The 16,813-nt window shown below is 37.2% G+C and overlaps 1 protein-coding gene across 7 annotated transcripts in view; it reads right to left on the reverse strand.

Moving 5' to 3' along the window:
* The window catches only part of KIF21A (kinesin family member 21A), a 95,949-nt gene that overhangs the window by 14,065 nt on the left and 65,071 nt on the right, over nt 1-16,813 (reverse strand). For 2 of the 7 annotated variants that reach the window (XM_063307969.1, XM_063307971.1), the window contains 11 exons: nt 16,582-16,779; nt 15,429-15,530; nt 14,941-15,106; nt 14,413-14,433; nt 11,343-11,403; nt 10,366-10,420; nt 9,392-9,609; nt 6,968-7,081; nt 6,357-6,485; nt 4,917-4,955; nt 1,597-1,730 (listed from right to left, as the gene is read on the reverse strand). In XM_063307969.1, coding sequence (XP_063164039.1) covers nt 1,597-1,730; nt 4,917-4,955; nt 6,357-6,485; nt 6,968-7,081; nt 9,392-9,609; nt 10,366-10,420; nt 11,343-11,403; nt 14,413-14,433; nt 14,941-15,106; nt 15,429-15,530; nt 16,582-16,779 — 1,237 coding nt within the window. The remainder of the gene's footprint in view (nt 1-1,596; nt 1,731-4,916; nt 4,956-6,356; nt 6,486-6,967; nt 7,082-9,391; nt 9,610-10,365; nt 10,421-11,342; nt 11,404-14,412; nt 14,434-14,940; nt 15,107-15,428; nt 15,531-16,581; nt 16,780-16,813) is intronic. The other 5 variants (XM_063307970.1, XM_063307972.1, XM_063307975.1 and 2 more) reach the window with 5 other exon arrangements.

The following is a 16,813-nucleotide window of genomic DNA, read 5'->3' on the forward strand; positions in this document are numbered from 1 at the left end:
ACCTTAGGCAAAGGGTGCAAAAGTGTGGTCACCACTGTGGCATGTGTGTGACAAAAATCTGATATATGGAAAAAATGACATGCAAGGGTTCCTGGAATAGAACACTTGTGTAATCCAGAGAATATGCAGAATGGGGAAGGCAGAAGAAGATAAAATTGGAGCCATGGGCTCTCTGACACGTAAGTTGCCAGCCAATTAATTTAATCACCTCATCAAATTCTTGGTCTTGAGTTCTTTTGGGGAGTTAAGGCTAACATTGCTTTGGGTTTCAATTACTGCTTCAAAGTCTTTAATGCAGCCAACCACAAACCTTAACTTTGATCTCTCTTGTGTTAATAGAATGTTATGCTTTTGTGCTGCTCTTTTCAACACAGCTGGGAATTCAGTTCTGTTCTCAGCACTTTGAATATGAACTCAAGGGACTCCAATATTCACTCTTGGGTCAAACTTTTAATTTCTGCACCATTATGGCCGATGTAAGTCTCTCAACAATGAGCAACTAAGTGCTAGGCTAATACATCTAGACAATGGCCCAAACATTTACCGTTTTTAAGAACAGTGGTTAACTAGGCTACAAATTGCCTATATTTAGTGCCAGATCCTTTCTCTGTGGCTTATCTATCTCTCTGACAATGTATCTCACTGTGCCAACTTGTTTCAGTTTCCTTTGCTAATTATGTCAATCACCCAGAAGATACAACCAGGTTCTGCTACTGGTGAAGGGGTACTTCCCAAGAAAAGACAAGCTGATCAGCATGCTCGTACAATGTTCCTGCCTCCCCTCCAAAACCAGGATCAGAGGCAGAAAAACTGTGCTACCCTACAAGACTAAGTCCATAGTAATTCTTTCCAAAACAGCCAGGTTTCTCCAATGTTCCTACTCTGGCCTAGTATAGCCAGTCCTCCCTTCCTTCCTAAGAGCAGCCAAGTTTGCCAAACAGCTATGCCAACTCTCTTGGCATTCCAGAAAGCCAATGATCAGTAGCAACAAAAACCCACCTCATCTACCATGCCAAGTTAATGGTCTTTCTTCAGTGTTATGCTAGGCCTGGCACCTTAGAAAAACAAATGGAAGAGAGCTTTTTACACTGTTTTTGAAAAATTTACTTTTAAGTCCAAGTAGGACACTTTGTGTATTGAATCATCTGAACCAACCTTTTTACAAGCAATTTGGAGGTTTCAGTGCTGTTAATTCCTCATCCCTGCTACTATTATTGTGAATATCTTGAAGGTGTACAGCTGACCCCTGGCAGACCTACAGTCCTCTAAATGGTCTATTATCCCTGCTACTGTCATCTTGTCCTGCCAAAAAATAAGCTAATGCTGGTACTTTGATGCTTCCCTGTTATAGTCTGCAGATTTTTTTCCCTGTCAAATCTCAAATTGGTCCAAATTGCATCAGTTTGCCCTTGAATCTTGAATTGCAAATTTATATGCCTCCTGGATTTGATTCTCAAATCTCCAATTCAAATCAAATCAATGGAGTCACACAGGCTTGAAATGTAACATGTAGGTATTTTCTAAGAACATTTTATTATCTTTTGGTAACCCCATCAATAAGCTACATACAGTAAACTCAATGGAAACCCATCAAACCTTTTGATCCAGTGAAGAGAAGATCATCAGTAGAATCAACACAAAGCACAGCCTTCGTATGACCTTCAGCAATATAGGTACACTGAATTGGAAAAGGTCGGGCACATTTTGAAGAAACTGGATTGATTATGCCTCTAAATGGGAAAAAGAACCATACAGTAGTCATTGAATCAGGTCATTTTTAACCAGATTTTACTATTCCAGCCACCTTGCCCTGCATTATTGGAAGTCTTTCATGAAGCTATAGATTAAGAAAGGAAATCTCTTGACAGAATATCTATGAATGTATGCTCTGCTGTGGCTATATAACAGGACATACACCTGCTCTTTGATCAAGTGAATTTTTCCCAACCTATGTTTGTCGGCCAAGAGAGTAGCAGTGGAAAAGTTTAGCTTGATCATGGACCAAACAGTCTTGAGCAGCACACAAATTTACAGATACTATCTTCCATCACAGTGGACATCTCAGCCACTGGTTGCAATGCTATAGGCAGTTCCAATTACTCTACTTGGCTAATTACTGTTGCTTTGTAAGGAGAGAGAGAGAAAAGGCTTTCTATGGCCAAATCAGAGTCAGTGGGATTGTACCAAACCAGGGCAATATGTTTCCTACATCCAGTCTATTTACTTATCCAAATCCACATTCTATGCTAAGGAAAATCAAATATTCCAAAAGTAGAATGGGAGAGAAAAAAAAGTATTTCCTGATGCCCTTTACCTAACCATAGCCTACATTATGTGTATGTACACACATGCTCACACATACATACACATACTTTGCCAGCTTCATTCATGATTTTATGACATTCATTGTGCACACATATACAACTCTACTAGTGGCAATGCTATTAATAAAATAACCTGCAAAGCCACTGAATTATCTTTGGATGATTTCCCAAATGATTTATGAAAGATTTTAATTTCTTCCATTGTGTTAAGTTGCTAGACAGAAGGCTCTTTAACAGAGCAAACCTGTCTCAAAGACAGAGATGATTCTTCAACTTCCTATGGCCTTACAACCACCCAAATCTGCTCTAGAAATCTACAGAACAGCAATTGAGGGAGGGAGTGCAGCAGGGAAATTTTGAGAAAAATTGCTCTATTCTCTATCAAAGAACTTTTTTCAGCAGAGAGACACCATATCTGGAGATCATCCATTGCATGATCTCATAAAAAATTAAGCATGGTTAGATTTGGTTAGTACTTGGACTGGAGATTCTGAGGAAATCCCAGGGCTCTAGACTAGAATGAAAAGCTGAAAAAAACATTTCAGAAAAAGCCAATGGCAAACCACTTCTCCACCGTCACCAAGAAAATATCATGGACTTTTCCAGGTAATCAACTTTGGCTCAAGGAAATATTTATGTTTACAAACCTCTGTAAACAAGGAGAGAACATTTAAAGCTTGGATTCAGAAAAATGGGAAAGTCTTAATGCTGTACCATAGTTCTAATCTCATAACCAACAGCAAAACATTATGCTGGAGATTATATTAAAGTAGAGCCAATTGAATGGTATATTTTCAAGATCTGAAATCTGAACTATAAAGCCAAGAAGAAGTACAGAAGTCAATATTATGTACTCTACAGACTCATTTTGAATATATCTATATCAGATCTGAAGGGCCCTTGTTATGTATTAAGATGCTAATGTATTCTATTAGTGATATGAATAATAAAAGAATATGTACATTAAATCAAAGCCTAGGAGATATGGAAAACCTTTCTACTCTTTAAATTATAGATTAGAAAAGTGAAATATAATTGAAGCATGTATAGTTTTACATCTGCTTAAGGGATGCAACTGAAATTATTCTGCCAAGAAAAAGATATAAAGTGCATATAGTTAGGAAAACCATAGGAAGAAGTTAGTGTCATGAGTACTGATGGCGAGCAGGAGGGGGCCTCTATCCAGGGGGGAAAACGCATGCGTAGTACTGAGGAATTAAGCAGCCATTCAGAGAGAGACAGATCAGACCTGCCTTAACTTTGGGGTTTATCTGTCTGGGTTTTTCCCACGCTTCTTCAGTTTGTTAGGATTTTCTGTCTTATGTAGCAGCAATAAACACTAGAGACCTATTCCTCGTCTCAGCATGATTCCTGACTGTTAGGACAGTTAGTCATAATAAACTGATATATCTATCAAGAAAAAATGAACCTGTCATTCCTAACAAATATGGTTGTTTAAATAGTTAATGAATTAGACTCTCCATATCTTTCAAATATAGGTGCTTTGTATGCAAACAAAAAATAAAAACACGTCATACAGAACTTTTTTTAAGAAAGCTAGAATGTGAAGAGTGAAAACAGGCAATAAAGACAGAATGAAGAAAACCAATAAAAGCCTTGATAGGGGAACAAAGAAGAAAGAAATAATTCAAGAAAAATCTTGTATGTTGGATAAGAAATTTCCAATAAAATGAAACAAGCTCAATTGATATTCATTCCATTCCAAAAGAGGAATTAAATGTGCCAGGACTTTGTACATATGGGCCACAGATACATAGCAGAGGCCTATGCACCAAGAGATGGACCCTCTCAGTAACAATGAACCAAGAAACTATTACAGGCAGAGAGCTCTAAATATCCAACAGTACTCTACTACCTGAAAAATATTATGTATTTTATTCTGTACATATCTAAATGAAAGCATAATTTAAATACAGGGCAGCTGAAATACAGTACATTCTTCTAAATCTTTCTTATTTGCAACATGTTGATTTACAAACTCTGTTCAACTATTTAGTTACACCCTAGTTTCATGTATGTATTGGGAATCGGTTGCGGGGGGGTTGTTCTATGCTTAAGATTTAAGAATGATACATGCTCTGTGTAATTATTGATAATTTCTATTTCAATGACACAAATTTCCCTTACAGATCTGCTGCTATTAGCATCTTTACGATTCAAGAACCGTTGTGAATATATGTGAATGTAAAATGAAAACATGTCTTTCCTACACAGTTCATTATAGACTATCACTTTCAACAAAGCAAAGTGAGAATGTCTGCCATGAGTTTATTAAAAGATTAAAAGAGAGAGAAAGAAATAAGTAAAAACAGGCACACCACCAGGGATGATTTCCAGAGAGAAATTAGTGCACATGCTGGAGATACTTTTTTTAAATCAAACAGAACAGGAATGCTTCAGAAAAAAAAATTAAAAATGATCCAAGAGACACAGAAATGCTTTGAGGAGCACAGAGTTAAAAAAAAAAAAAATCATGCAAAAAAGTTTAGTTAGTTAAGTTAGGAACTGCAAGTAAAAATATTAAGTGTAACATTAAGAGTCCAGAAGATGAAAAGGACGAAGACCAAGTACCTGTGTACCTCCGACAGAGAAGAATCACTTTCATCAGACCTACAATAAACAGTAGTAAGATTATGGAGAAAGATTACAGATATCATCAGGGTAAAGAAAGAAGAGGAAAAAAAAACAGCACTGCTACTAAAAGGAAGAAAAAACAGTCTGTAAACTATATCCAAACAGGCCTAACCAGGTTTGGTAATGTTGGGAGAATATGCAGAAAACCTATTTCTCTGGGGGGAAGAAATGGAGCTTCTATCAAAGAGACTTTGTACAAGCCATTTCCAGCTTCCTTAATAATTATTTTAAAAAAAATCTGTGGGCAGAGCGCCTTGATAAAATGACTTAATGTAACATGTAGCCTTCTGCTTTTTTGTTCATTTGTACATGCATGGAGGGGAGATCAGTTCTGGAATCATGTTCAAAATCATAATTAAATTGCCTATAAGAGGTTAACCTTTTGTGTTTTCTTCTCTTGAATCAAGACAGAATCATACAATTTCTGCACTTCATTTTGTAATCCTTTAAAAATAGCCCAATTTTAAAGAACACCACATCAGTATTCTTTTAACAGTTAAAGATACTGCATTCCTCACCACAATCAACGAGTTGAACAGTTGAAATCTGAGTAACAATCATGAAAGCTCAAAGCAGACCAACAGTTCTTATATACCATTATGTCCAATTTCAGTAATTAAAATTATAGAATTGTTACTTCTTTTAGCTAGTATAATAGGTCCAAGCATGGGCTAAAACATCTCAGTGGATTGCAAGAACTGTTAGAAACATGTACAGCAACCATAAATTGATTGCAAGGGGGGTGGAGGGAAACTTTAAATCAACACTACAGAAAGACCAGCAAAGCAGAAAAAAAAAAAGGCCTACAACACAACTGCCAAAAACTGAAAGTTAAACACAATATATTAGCACTGAAAGTGCAGCACACTTGAAATAAAGAATCTGGATCAACTCAAATTGCTACCACTTAAAAAGAAATACTGAACAAAGCAAAAAGTACTAAAGTTTCCTGTAGTCAGTATTTCCAGTTCTTTCTTTGCCCTGAAAGTGTGGTTCGGGGCAAATGAGAGTGCAAGTTGCCAGTTAATCCACTTGTGTAGGAATGCCATAATTATATGAATGCTGACACTGCACCACTCAACAGCACAGAAATTCACAGAGGTACTCCCATGCCCCTAAGACTTTGGATGAAAAACTGGCTATTCAGAGGTTACGGGGAATATGATTTTACACAGGCATTAAGGCTTCAGCAGGAAATATAGTTTATGTAATTAGGAATGTCATATTCTAAGGGTGTGGAAGCAACAAATGAATTGTATTTTCAGCTCTAGCATGAGATGGCCACAGCCAAAGCATTCTGAAGCTCTGCTGCAGGCTCATGTGCGCTTTGGGTACCATTGATGCTGTGGGGGTTTGAATCTTTACTTTGTGACTTACTTATCCTTCTGAACTGATGGGTTTCCCTGAGAAACAGTAAGACGGCTAAAAACATTCAGTTCATTACGGGGCCGGCTTGGTGGGGAAGGAGGTGGTGACAGACTAGCCTCTGAGGTTCCAGAATCTGAGCTACAAGAAAAAAATTAAACATTAAAAGCCAATTGTAAATAAAAAATAAAAATAATAAAAAGCAAATGAAATAGAGAGGTTAAAATTAACAAAGTAGGCTTTGGACTAGCCCACCGATGCCTGCTTGATTAATTTAGAAGTGTTTATTGCAAGCTCCTCTGGTAGAACATGAAGATAATAAAATATACCACCACAAGATGGCAGTATGATAACTTAAAACAAATTAAGGGCTATGGAAGAAGGAAAATGTAAATATGAGAGCTGTACAATGGAAAACGCATTGTTCCAAGATTGAGAGCCCTCAATAATAAATAATTAGTCAATATTAATGACGCTTACACACTGCTTTTAAGTGTACCACTAAGTGAGATGCAGAAGCAGGGTTACAAAGGCATCTTCTTCAACAAAGCAAAATCACTTTCAACTTTTATTTATAGGACACAATAAATAAAATCAATGTTATTTAAAGTGAAGCATCTTACTGTTTTTGTTCTTTTGACTTCGGCTTATCTACAGATTTCTCATAGCTTTTTCTCTTTGATACAGGTGAAGATTCTGGCATTTTTTTGTCTGTCGGAGATGATGCCTGTTTGGACCTGTGACAACAGAAAAAGAATACTTGGGTTGATGGTCTTCATTTGATGAAGTGAGTTTGTAGTGCATCCCCAGATTTTTAAAAATATTTTAAGTAATTGCAAGTTACAGATTTTTTCATATATTACCGTAAGCCACCCAGAATCACTTGGATAGGTAGCGTAATGCCAACTGTAAATAACTAAGTATGGGCAAACATTTTCCAAGGGAGAATGCACATGAATGGAAAAGCATACGATATCCATAAAGTATCACATCAAGATATTACTGGGACATTTGGAAGAAAGACTGCTAATAAGGGAAAAAGAAAGGAGAATGAATACATTAAAGCATACCCTTCCTGTCCTTTTGTGATTAATTCTTCCTTTCTTCCTATCTACTTATGTGACTTTCGTTTTAGAGATAAATACTATTTTTTTAATACCATGGAAGGTTTTTTGTTTAAAAAAACACTAGAAGAGTGCTTCATTTTTTACTGGCAAACCAACATAAAGGGATGGTGTAGTTTAACCCTAGTTTCCCAGGTATGCTCAAGATGAAAATACCTGCTCCCAGGTACAGTACAATGTTTCATACTGGAGGCAAGCTCCCCTTGATGCCAATGGTTTTTTTAATCCTGATATTAACTGCCACATAGGGGCAATACTTTGTTGGGAATTATGCTGAGAAAGGAAGGAGAAATTATAGTTTCACTGAACATCAGAGGGCCTTCCACTCCTACATTAGTAATGTAATTCCAGTGAATGTGCAATTGCTGCTCAAAATTTCATCTATTTTTTCATTTAACTTCTGGACACCAAATGGTGATTCAAGAAAGCTATGCCAAGTCCATTTTGATTCTAAAGCCATATAAGGGTACCCTGCCTGGACTTCAACTCCTTCCACTTAAGAAACCCCGAGTCAATGACTGGTGGCTCTTTTAATGTCAATGACTCATGGCTATTACATAAGCTTCTTCAATGACATGGGTTCCTCCTACCCAAAAGCCTGAAATTTCATGGGTTTTAAGATCTTAGCTTTGAAATCTTATTGCTGATTTTTATTTATGGAGAGTTTAGAAGTATTTAAAAGGCAAAATAGGTGGGTTAAGGGGCTTAGTTTATTAGTATTTGTTGCCCCCTCCATTTAAAAGGAGAAAATTGCACTACCAAAGATCTACTTAATTTCAGTAACTTAATCTAGGGGTTCTCCTGGAGCTGTTAGATGGGGGTTGGGGGTTGCACGTGGCCTATACGTTGTTCATGCATTAGTTAGTTATGTCTTTAAAGACATTTCAAAAGCATCCCTTTTTATAGAGAGGATATTCTCTATACAACAAAAACAAAACAGATATCCTTTACCTTTATGTAATGATTGCCTATTCCAATAAAAGGAGTCTCATCAGTAGTTACTAGAGAAAACTAATTTATTGAATGAATAGTATGCAAAGTACGAAGAAAGCTGAGAATGAGCAAAAGCGTGCCAATTACAAACTTAAAAAGCCTTGCTCCTGTTGCAAACCCTCCCCTCAGGCTAGCATAGCAACCACCCACCCCAGACGCTAGCAACTGTTAGAATCGGCCTGAGAAAGTAGCCTTGAACAGCAGAGATAACCCAAACATACATTCCAGAAGATCACAAGTCAGCACAAAGGAAATTTACCAGCGTGGCCAGGCAGGCACGCAACTGCAGATATGACATGTGAAACGTTACGAGGAATCATAAACATCGGAACGGGAACATGACATTACCAATATTGTTAACTACTGTTGGATTTAATATATCTAAATATAATAAATAAAAATAAAATATTCTTTTACTATTTTTAGATAGAGTTCAGGGTTTCTTTTTTTTAATCGTACAGCATAGCAGTTCGGTGTTCATGCTGCTTTTTCTTGCTGGGAAATCCTTGTGATGTCCAGCAGCCAGATGTGCAGACTATTCAGCCGTGACAAGTCACGTTGCCTGGGGTGCACCACAAGGAGGCTAGTCTGAGTTGCACTGAGTTGGGCTGAGAGAAAGTGACTGGCCCAAGGTCACCCAGCTGGCTTTCACGCCTAAGGCAGGACTAGAACTCACAGACTCCTGGTTTCTAGCCCAGAACCTTAACCACTGGACCAAACTGGCTCTCAGTTCAGGTTTATAGCGCATGAATCTGCTAAGAGTATCTATGCAGAAGTATTTAGTACTAGACTACTATGACAATTGCACTGGGGACATTGCGAATTCCTTTAAACGGAAAGCTGATCTCCAGATATCCTGAAGCCAAATGAAATGCGGCCAGACGTGTGTTAAGGAGCCAAGAGGAAGTCAGTCCCCTGTACAAATCTTACATGCTGACAGCCTTAGGAGGCAAAGGTGACTGCAATAGAAGGGCCTCTCTGTCCCCAGCAGAAGGTTCTTTCATGTCAGAATCCACTCCACTTTCTTGAGCTTCTGCAACAGATGCAAGAGGACTAGACACAACTGAGTCTCCTGCACTGACATCTGATGTTAAATCGCTGCTATCAGCATAAAGCAATTCCATCTGGGTTGTTGTCCTACGGCGTGCCTGAAATAGATTGGAAAAGGAAGAACAATACAGTAACACGTCCTAAATTTTCAGTCCTTACAGAATAGTCTGAAATGTAGATAGACCAGTCCCCTTGACTGCAAAATAAAATTATTCCTCATTATCTGTGCTGAAAAAGGCAGCTATTGCCTGAAGGTAACTAGTTTCATTCGTGGATTGTGGATTGCTAGTAGCATATGGGCTACACCACTGCACAGGTAAGCTTATTCTTATGTTCTTCTGTCCCCCTTGTCAAAATAGAAAGCACAAAGACAGAAGGACTGTGAATAAGAAAACTCCCTTATTTTCTTCCAGGTTCTATCAGTCAATTAAATCATAAAAAGACTAGAACAGCCTGGAAGAAAGATATGGGCGTAGAAGGGAGATTATCACTCCCCTTCTAGCATTCTGAATCTGGGCAGTTTCAAAGAGTGCAAATGAATTGGATTGGACCAATGATGACACTGCTATATAAAATGCTGCCATACTATTGACCACAGGAGGTGGCAGCAGCTAATTGATCTTGATGGAACTCAAAAAATGCTGAGCAAAGTTGAACTTGGATGTGAGTACTTGGATGTGAGAAGATCAGGAAACCCCAGAGCATAGCCTAGACTGGAAAGCCTCCTGGAAGAAGACAGTGTCAAGCCACTCCTATATTGTTCCCAAAACCCAACAAGGATGTCTCCACACAGTCATTACAAGTTTAATTCAATATGAGTTGAATTATCAAATTTACCTTTACTCATAGCTTACCTTACTTTTAGGCTTGACTTCACTACAAAGTTTCATAAGATCTGAAGATAAGGAACTGCAAACAAAATCATACGTTTAGTGGGAAGACCTCACAGAAACAAGGCACCCCTCCTCCCGCCATTCTTAGGCAGCTAGTTCTGCTAGCAGTTGCACCAACCAACCTATTTCTATCAAAGAAACTGTAGGGGTGTGTGATTATATCAATATAAACAATTTAGAAGACTTATATGGCCACCCATCTTATGTGCCACTCTGGGTGGCTCACATCAATAGCAATAAAAACATAGAAGAAACAATAAAAACCAGCATTCAAAAAACAATTCCTAGTGCCCTAAAATAACACTCCAATACATCAACAATCACAATCACTGGGCTCCAGCCTCACCCCATCCCAATGCTTGGGGGAAAAGCCCACTTTTAAAACCTCCTGGAAGGCTAAAAGGGTGGAGGCCTGTCAGGTCTCAGGGTTGACACATACATGCTCATCCTTTGATCATCATCATCCAAATGTAGTTTTCTTCACATTACTTTTTTTTGACAGGATATACAAGTGTTCAACACATGAAAGGCTCCCCCAAAGTAATGGCTGAATGAATATATATGTATTATGATTCCAGATATTGTATTTATCTACATGTTCTTCAAAAGGACTAAAACAAACAAGGAGCATGATGGGCCCTAAGAGCCTGTGGGACGGACAGGTTTATAATTTGTTTTTATCCAGATGTCTGAGAGACCCAGCTGTATCCAGACTTCATATTTATCAAGATACATACATACATACATAAAAGCAGATCCTCAAGAACTCAAACTAAACCATGTTATTCATAGTTAAAGAAAAAGTTCATTAGACACATATATGTTAACTGTCTGCAACAACAGCTTATCTCCTTTGCTTACCTCTATTTTCCTTAGAAGGAAAGTACTGAGAGAAGCTATATTGAAAATTTAACGACTATAATCTGCACTGATCTCACCTTCCTTCAGCCACAGGACTATTCAAAGGAGCATCTTCATCAGTACTGTCTTCCACATTTTCTAGAAAATTTTCAAAATCATTGTTTGTTAGCCAATTTCAAATCAACAAAAAATACATCTATTGTACGGACTTTTCAAACTAACTAAAGATTGAAGGGAGATTAATCAGTATTGCATAGTTTTAATAACACTTTTTACTTAAAATAGTATTTAATTGAACTGACCTAGTTTCCATAATACCCATAAACTGAATCCTTTACATTTAACTCAATTGTGCTTTTTAAAGATTTCTGCATCAGAAGGAACAACTTACATTTTCTCATTATCTACTATCCATACAGAGAAGAATATTGTAAAGACACCACAAAGAAAGTCCAGATCATACATAACAATGACATAGCATCCCAGCACTTATTCCACCATATACTTACTGCTCAAGGTAATTATTCTGACTTGCCTTAATAAAGCATAAATTCAGGAAATTATTACTATAACAATTTGCTTAAGAGAAACACTTGCTTGAAGTGAATGAAAGCCTAATAGGGCTCCAGTTCTACTGCTGAGTTTAAATTAACCATTAATATTAACAAAAATATTAGTAGCTAGAAGAAAACCATTTCAAGACATTGAAACACTAATTTCTGCCATCAAATATTAATTCCCATCTAGCACCAGCTGAAGCTGGTCAAAACCTTCTGAAGACCACTATGTGAATCAAGGGTCAAAAGATAACTTTAAAAACTTTAATAGTGGTGGTTGCTTTGGTTCAAATATACACGTGGATATCAAGTAGAGGTTGAAAAATATTTTGTGGTCAATGTGTTTTAATCCCAAAATGCCCATTCTGACCTCATTGGAAGCATTCAAAAGCTGGAAGAGATCTATCTGAAACCTCCATTTCACAGTTGGAATAGCCTGTTTTGAAGGAGGACCACTTCCTGTAGTTTAGAAATGGCCTGTTCCAAAATCAGAAGTAAAGTTCTAAAATTGTGCCAATGGTGCCAGCTTCAATCTCCCTTGAGAGTTAGCAAACACACTCTTTAGTTTAACCAAAAGGACAAAGACATAATATGGGGTGAAATAAAATTTGCTAGAAAGGCTCACTCTCAAGTAAGAACACACAGGCTTACTTAAAGATGTTGCAGTTTGTTGACTAAGAAAAAAAAGTATAGCTTTGTAGTAAAGGAAAGAAAATCAGCAAAAGAGCTGTTGGATACTAGCTTCTATCTTATACTTCTGAAGGGAATGTTAGTGGTATGTGCATTGTCTGTTGTAGCTCCATTCTCTCTGATGTGACGGAGGCAAATGAGGGCTAGAGAAAGGCATATGAAGTCCAATTTGATCATGTGCATAATTTCAGGGACCAAGAAACATATAATATATGTAAAACATATAACCGCCCAGAGTCCCCCGATGGGAGGAGAGGGGCGGGGACAAATTGAATAAATAAATTAATAAATTTTAAAAAAAACATCCTTGATTTAACAGACTAATGGGGGAAGGACTGTTCATTAAAACGAAATGTTAAATCTAAGATTTGACATATGCATATTCTACACACATATAAAATGGAAATGGAATTTTACTATGCTATTTTTCATATTTTATGCATATGTAGAATGGCAAATGGGATTTTATGCACACATAGAAGCACATGGTATAAACAGATCTGCTCTGTGCATCTGAAGTCTGCTAAACAAGATCCCTTTAACTGAACCTGATGACCCTGGAAGGAGAGGTCACTGTAATTCACACGACACAGGGTTAAGTATCAATGGTTACGAACCCTTCATCTTTTCCATGCAAATAGCTTGAAAGTCTGTAAACAATGGCATTTGTATGGAGGAGCATTTCACATTTGATCCTTTAAGTCAACGCAAGCAAATTGGCTGCTTTCATATGTTCTGAACCACAATACACACAACTTTTTGCCATGGGCTATTCTGACAAAGACTGATGGCAGCTGAAATCCAAAGTATCTGGAGTACAGCAGGTCGACTACCCTGCAATAGGAGTTTTGGGCCAGAAAAAAACTGATATTATTATTATTATTATTATTATTATTATTATTATTATTATTATTTGGTGCCTTCAAGTCAGTTTTTGACTCCTGGCGACTACCTGGACAAGTCCCTGCAGTTTTCTTGGCAAGATTTCAGAAGTGGTTTGCCATTACCTGCTTCCTAGGGCTAAGAAAGAGTGGCTGGCCCAAGGTCACCCAGCTGGCTTTGTGCCTAAGGCAGGGCTAGAACTCATGGTCTCTTGGCTTCTAGCCTGGTACCTTAACCACTACACAAAACTGGTTCTCTATACTGAATATAACAGCTAATATAATTCAGTTATAATGGCTAGTGACTGGGCAATAGCTTTCTAGTATTCTAGTAGGTTGAAAAAAAGCACATACTTATATGGAATTGACACCACAAATATAAGTTTCTCATTTGAACTCTAATTCATTCTTGGCATTATCAAATTCATTAACAAAATGGCATGTACCACCACTGAATATCTGTGCCAAGCTGTGCAATGCACACTTTAACACCCATCATATTTATTACAAATCATTTTAAGTTAAACATTCAATTCCCCATAAAATAGAGAAAGGAGCTACTAAAAATGTGTTAAAATTATGTTTTTAACTAAAAAAATGTTGTATGTGTTACAGTAAGGACACAACTGTGTCAGGGAGAGCCTAGTAGCAACAGCATCCAAATGAACAAAAATGTAAGCTTTTAAGTACATTCACAATGGTTGCATTCATGCCTGTTGCAGTTATCATCCAACTAGTAATTTTTGGTAACGAAAGAAACCCCTAAATAAAAACAACTCTGTAAGCATATAATAAGAAGCATATTTGCATGGGTGTCTGCAAGAGGGGAGCAAGGGGGAACAAATAAATTGTCATTTGGTTTATTTGTGTGATGAGATCATGATGCCAATGTACCTTTCCCAAATAGTACATGCAAACTTCATGGCCATTCACATTCGACAATGCGCCAGTTAGTATACACAGATAATTATTAGTATCTCATGCAGCTGTGCAGTACACAAAAAGCTATACATACTTACCCAATGGTATGCTATCTAGGTCTGTGTAAGACAACAGCAAGGAGGAAACAAAAATCAACACTCCAATCAAAACCAATAAATTAGCAGAGTGGGAAATCAAAGAGCCCTACATTACATTATAAATGGATTAAGACTATCAGAACTACCAGAATAGATGCCATAGACTACACAAAACTAGCTGTTCTGTAATTCCACTGAGAAACTAAATTTAAATACTGAGCATTTTATTTTAAATACTCCAATTTGTAGAACCTTTAATTCTGTAGATAAATTACCTGGTAATTGAGTTCATGCTGTAAGACCAATTAACTACATAATTTTTTTCCTTGCATTTCCTTGGTGCAGAACAGGTTATTTGCAACAAGAACCAAACCGCTTCGCATGCACAAACTTTGAGTCATATTTTATCATATAATTTAAGTACAGCATCTATTCATAAATCACTAATGGAAACACATTCCGTACACCATGCTTCATAAGCAAACCAAGCGGGCAGTGTGATTCCATTTTGTAGAACGTTCAAGTTACCTTGTAACGCATGGCCCAGGAGAGCATCTAGTTCAGGATTTAATTCTGCTTTCTCTTTCAACATGTGAAATAAGAGTTGGTTTTGGGTAGCACTGGTGATTTCCGTTTGCTTAAGGCGTCCTTCAAGAACTTTGATTTGTGCCTCTTTTTGAGCTGCTTGGAGACCCTGTTGAAGATGCAAAATTGCCTTATTTTACTTCCTTTGAGAAGCCAAGATAGGCAGCTACTGTACATGCACAAAGGCATACAATTTTTGTTATGTATGGGTGCTCACCTAAAAGTCAATGGTTATTTTGTAATCACTGAATACTCTGAAAAAAAAATGCTCTGCCTCTTAGTCAAACAATGGTTTCAACTGTTGTTGTTTATTCGTTCAGTCACTTCCGACTCGTGACTTCATGGACCAGCCCACGCCAGAGCTTCCTGTCAGTCGTCACCACCCCCAGCTCCCCTAATTCCAGTAAAAAACCCCTCACTCTGCTGATTACCTTATTAATGCCCATGGTAAGGAAATGGTCAAGTAAATAACGAGCCTCAGTGAGAGTGCAGGCGTTAATAACAGCTGTGACATCTAAAGTTTCTCCTTCCTCCTGTACAAACAAGAGAAAACAGCCAGAAATTCATCTGCATGCTATGTAGGGGTTACTGTATTAGACCTAAATTAAGAACTTTTGAAATTGGCACTTTATTAATTAAAAAAATTATCAGACAAAAACTTTTTGTAAAGTTGAATCTGTATTATTAAAACGACAGTTTTAATACACTAAAATTAGCCGTAATTTCAACACAAGCAATTATGTATCTTTTTTGCACAAGAGATCAGAATACACAGAATTGAATATATCATACAAAAAAATATTGAAGAACGATTTAATATCAAATAAAGGAAAATTCCAACTATGGCCTCGAAGCTCTCACAGATGAAAAATGTTCCTCAAAGAGAGATAGAAAAAAAATGTTACCAGTGCAGCAGAACTGATAGTTCTACCTGCATACAAAATATAAATCAAATCAAATATTTATTTCAGTCATTGACCAGTATAAATTACAACCAGGAAAAATTGCACCCATTTCAATACAAACGGTGAACAACAGAATGCATGAAACCAGTTTTTTTTTTCTTTACTGGATTTATATAACCACTCATGGTAAAACCAAAGTAATTAAAAATCAATTAAGGTTGGTGAAAGTGATGTGTCTTTATCCTTTTGCTAATGCTGGCAGAATGTAAGCCAAATGAGCTTCAGAAAAAACATTCCAAGGTTGGTGGCCACTGTGATGTCTTCCTCCCACATACCAGTGGACAAAAGGCCTGGCAAAGGGGGCATCTTCCACAGAGCTTGTCTTGTTAATCTAAGTTACAGGACCAGTTGATAATTGGAGATATAGCCATATATCCATATAGCCTCAGACAATCAGATCTTAAGCCCTTTAAGGCTGTAAAGGTCAACACCAATATCTTAAATTGTCTCCACCAATCCAGATGGTTCAGTTCAGTCATCAACGATCCTTGTACCTTGTGCTGGTGGCAGCTTAGACACAATATTTTCAAAGGCACTCCTACATAAAGTTAATTTCATAGGAAGTAAAAGGCCCAAAGATAATTTCATTACCTATTTAAACTTAATAGTTTAAACCTACCTTTGCTTCTTCCATTTGCATGATATTTGCTTGGCAGTCAGAAATACTGTCATTGATGTAATCTATATTGGCCATTAGTGACTCTATCTCTTCGTTGATATTATGGATGTTTTTATCTACATCTGGGCCACCCTCTTTGATTATTCTCTCCCTTCTTCTGGAAAGCTTTTCTTTCCTTTTGGTAAGTTCTTCACGTTGCTAAAATTCAAAAGTGTACATAAGAATCAGCTGG

The sequence above is a fragment of the Candoia aspera genome, chromosome 7, assembly GCF_035149785.1.
Source record: "Candoia aspera isolate rCanAsp1 chromosome 7, rCanAsp1.hap2, whole genome shotgun sequence".
Lineage (NCBI taxonomy): Eukaryota > Metazoa > Chordata > Lepidosauria > Squamata > Boidae > Candoia > Candoia aspera.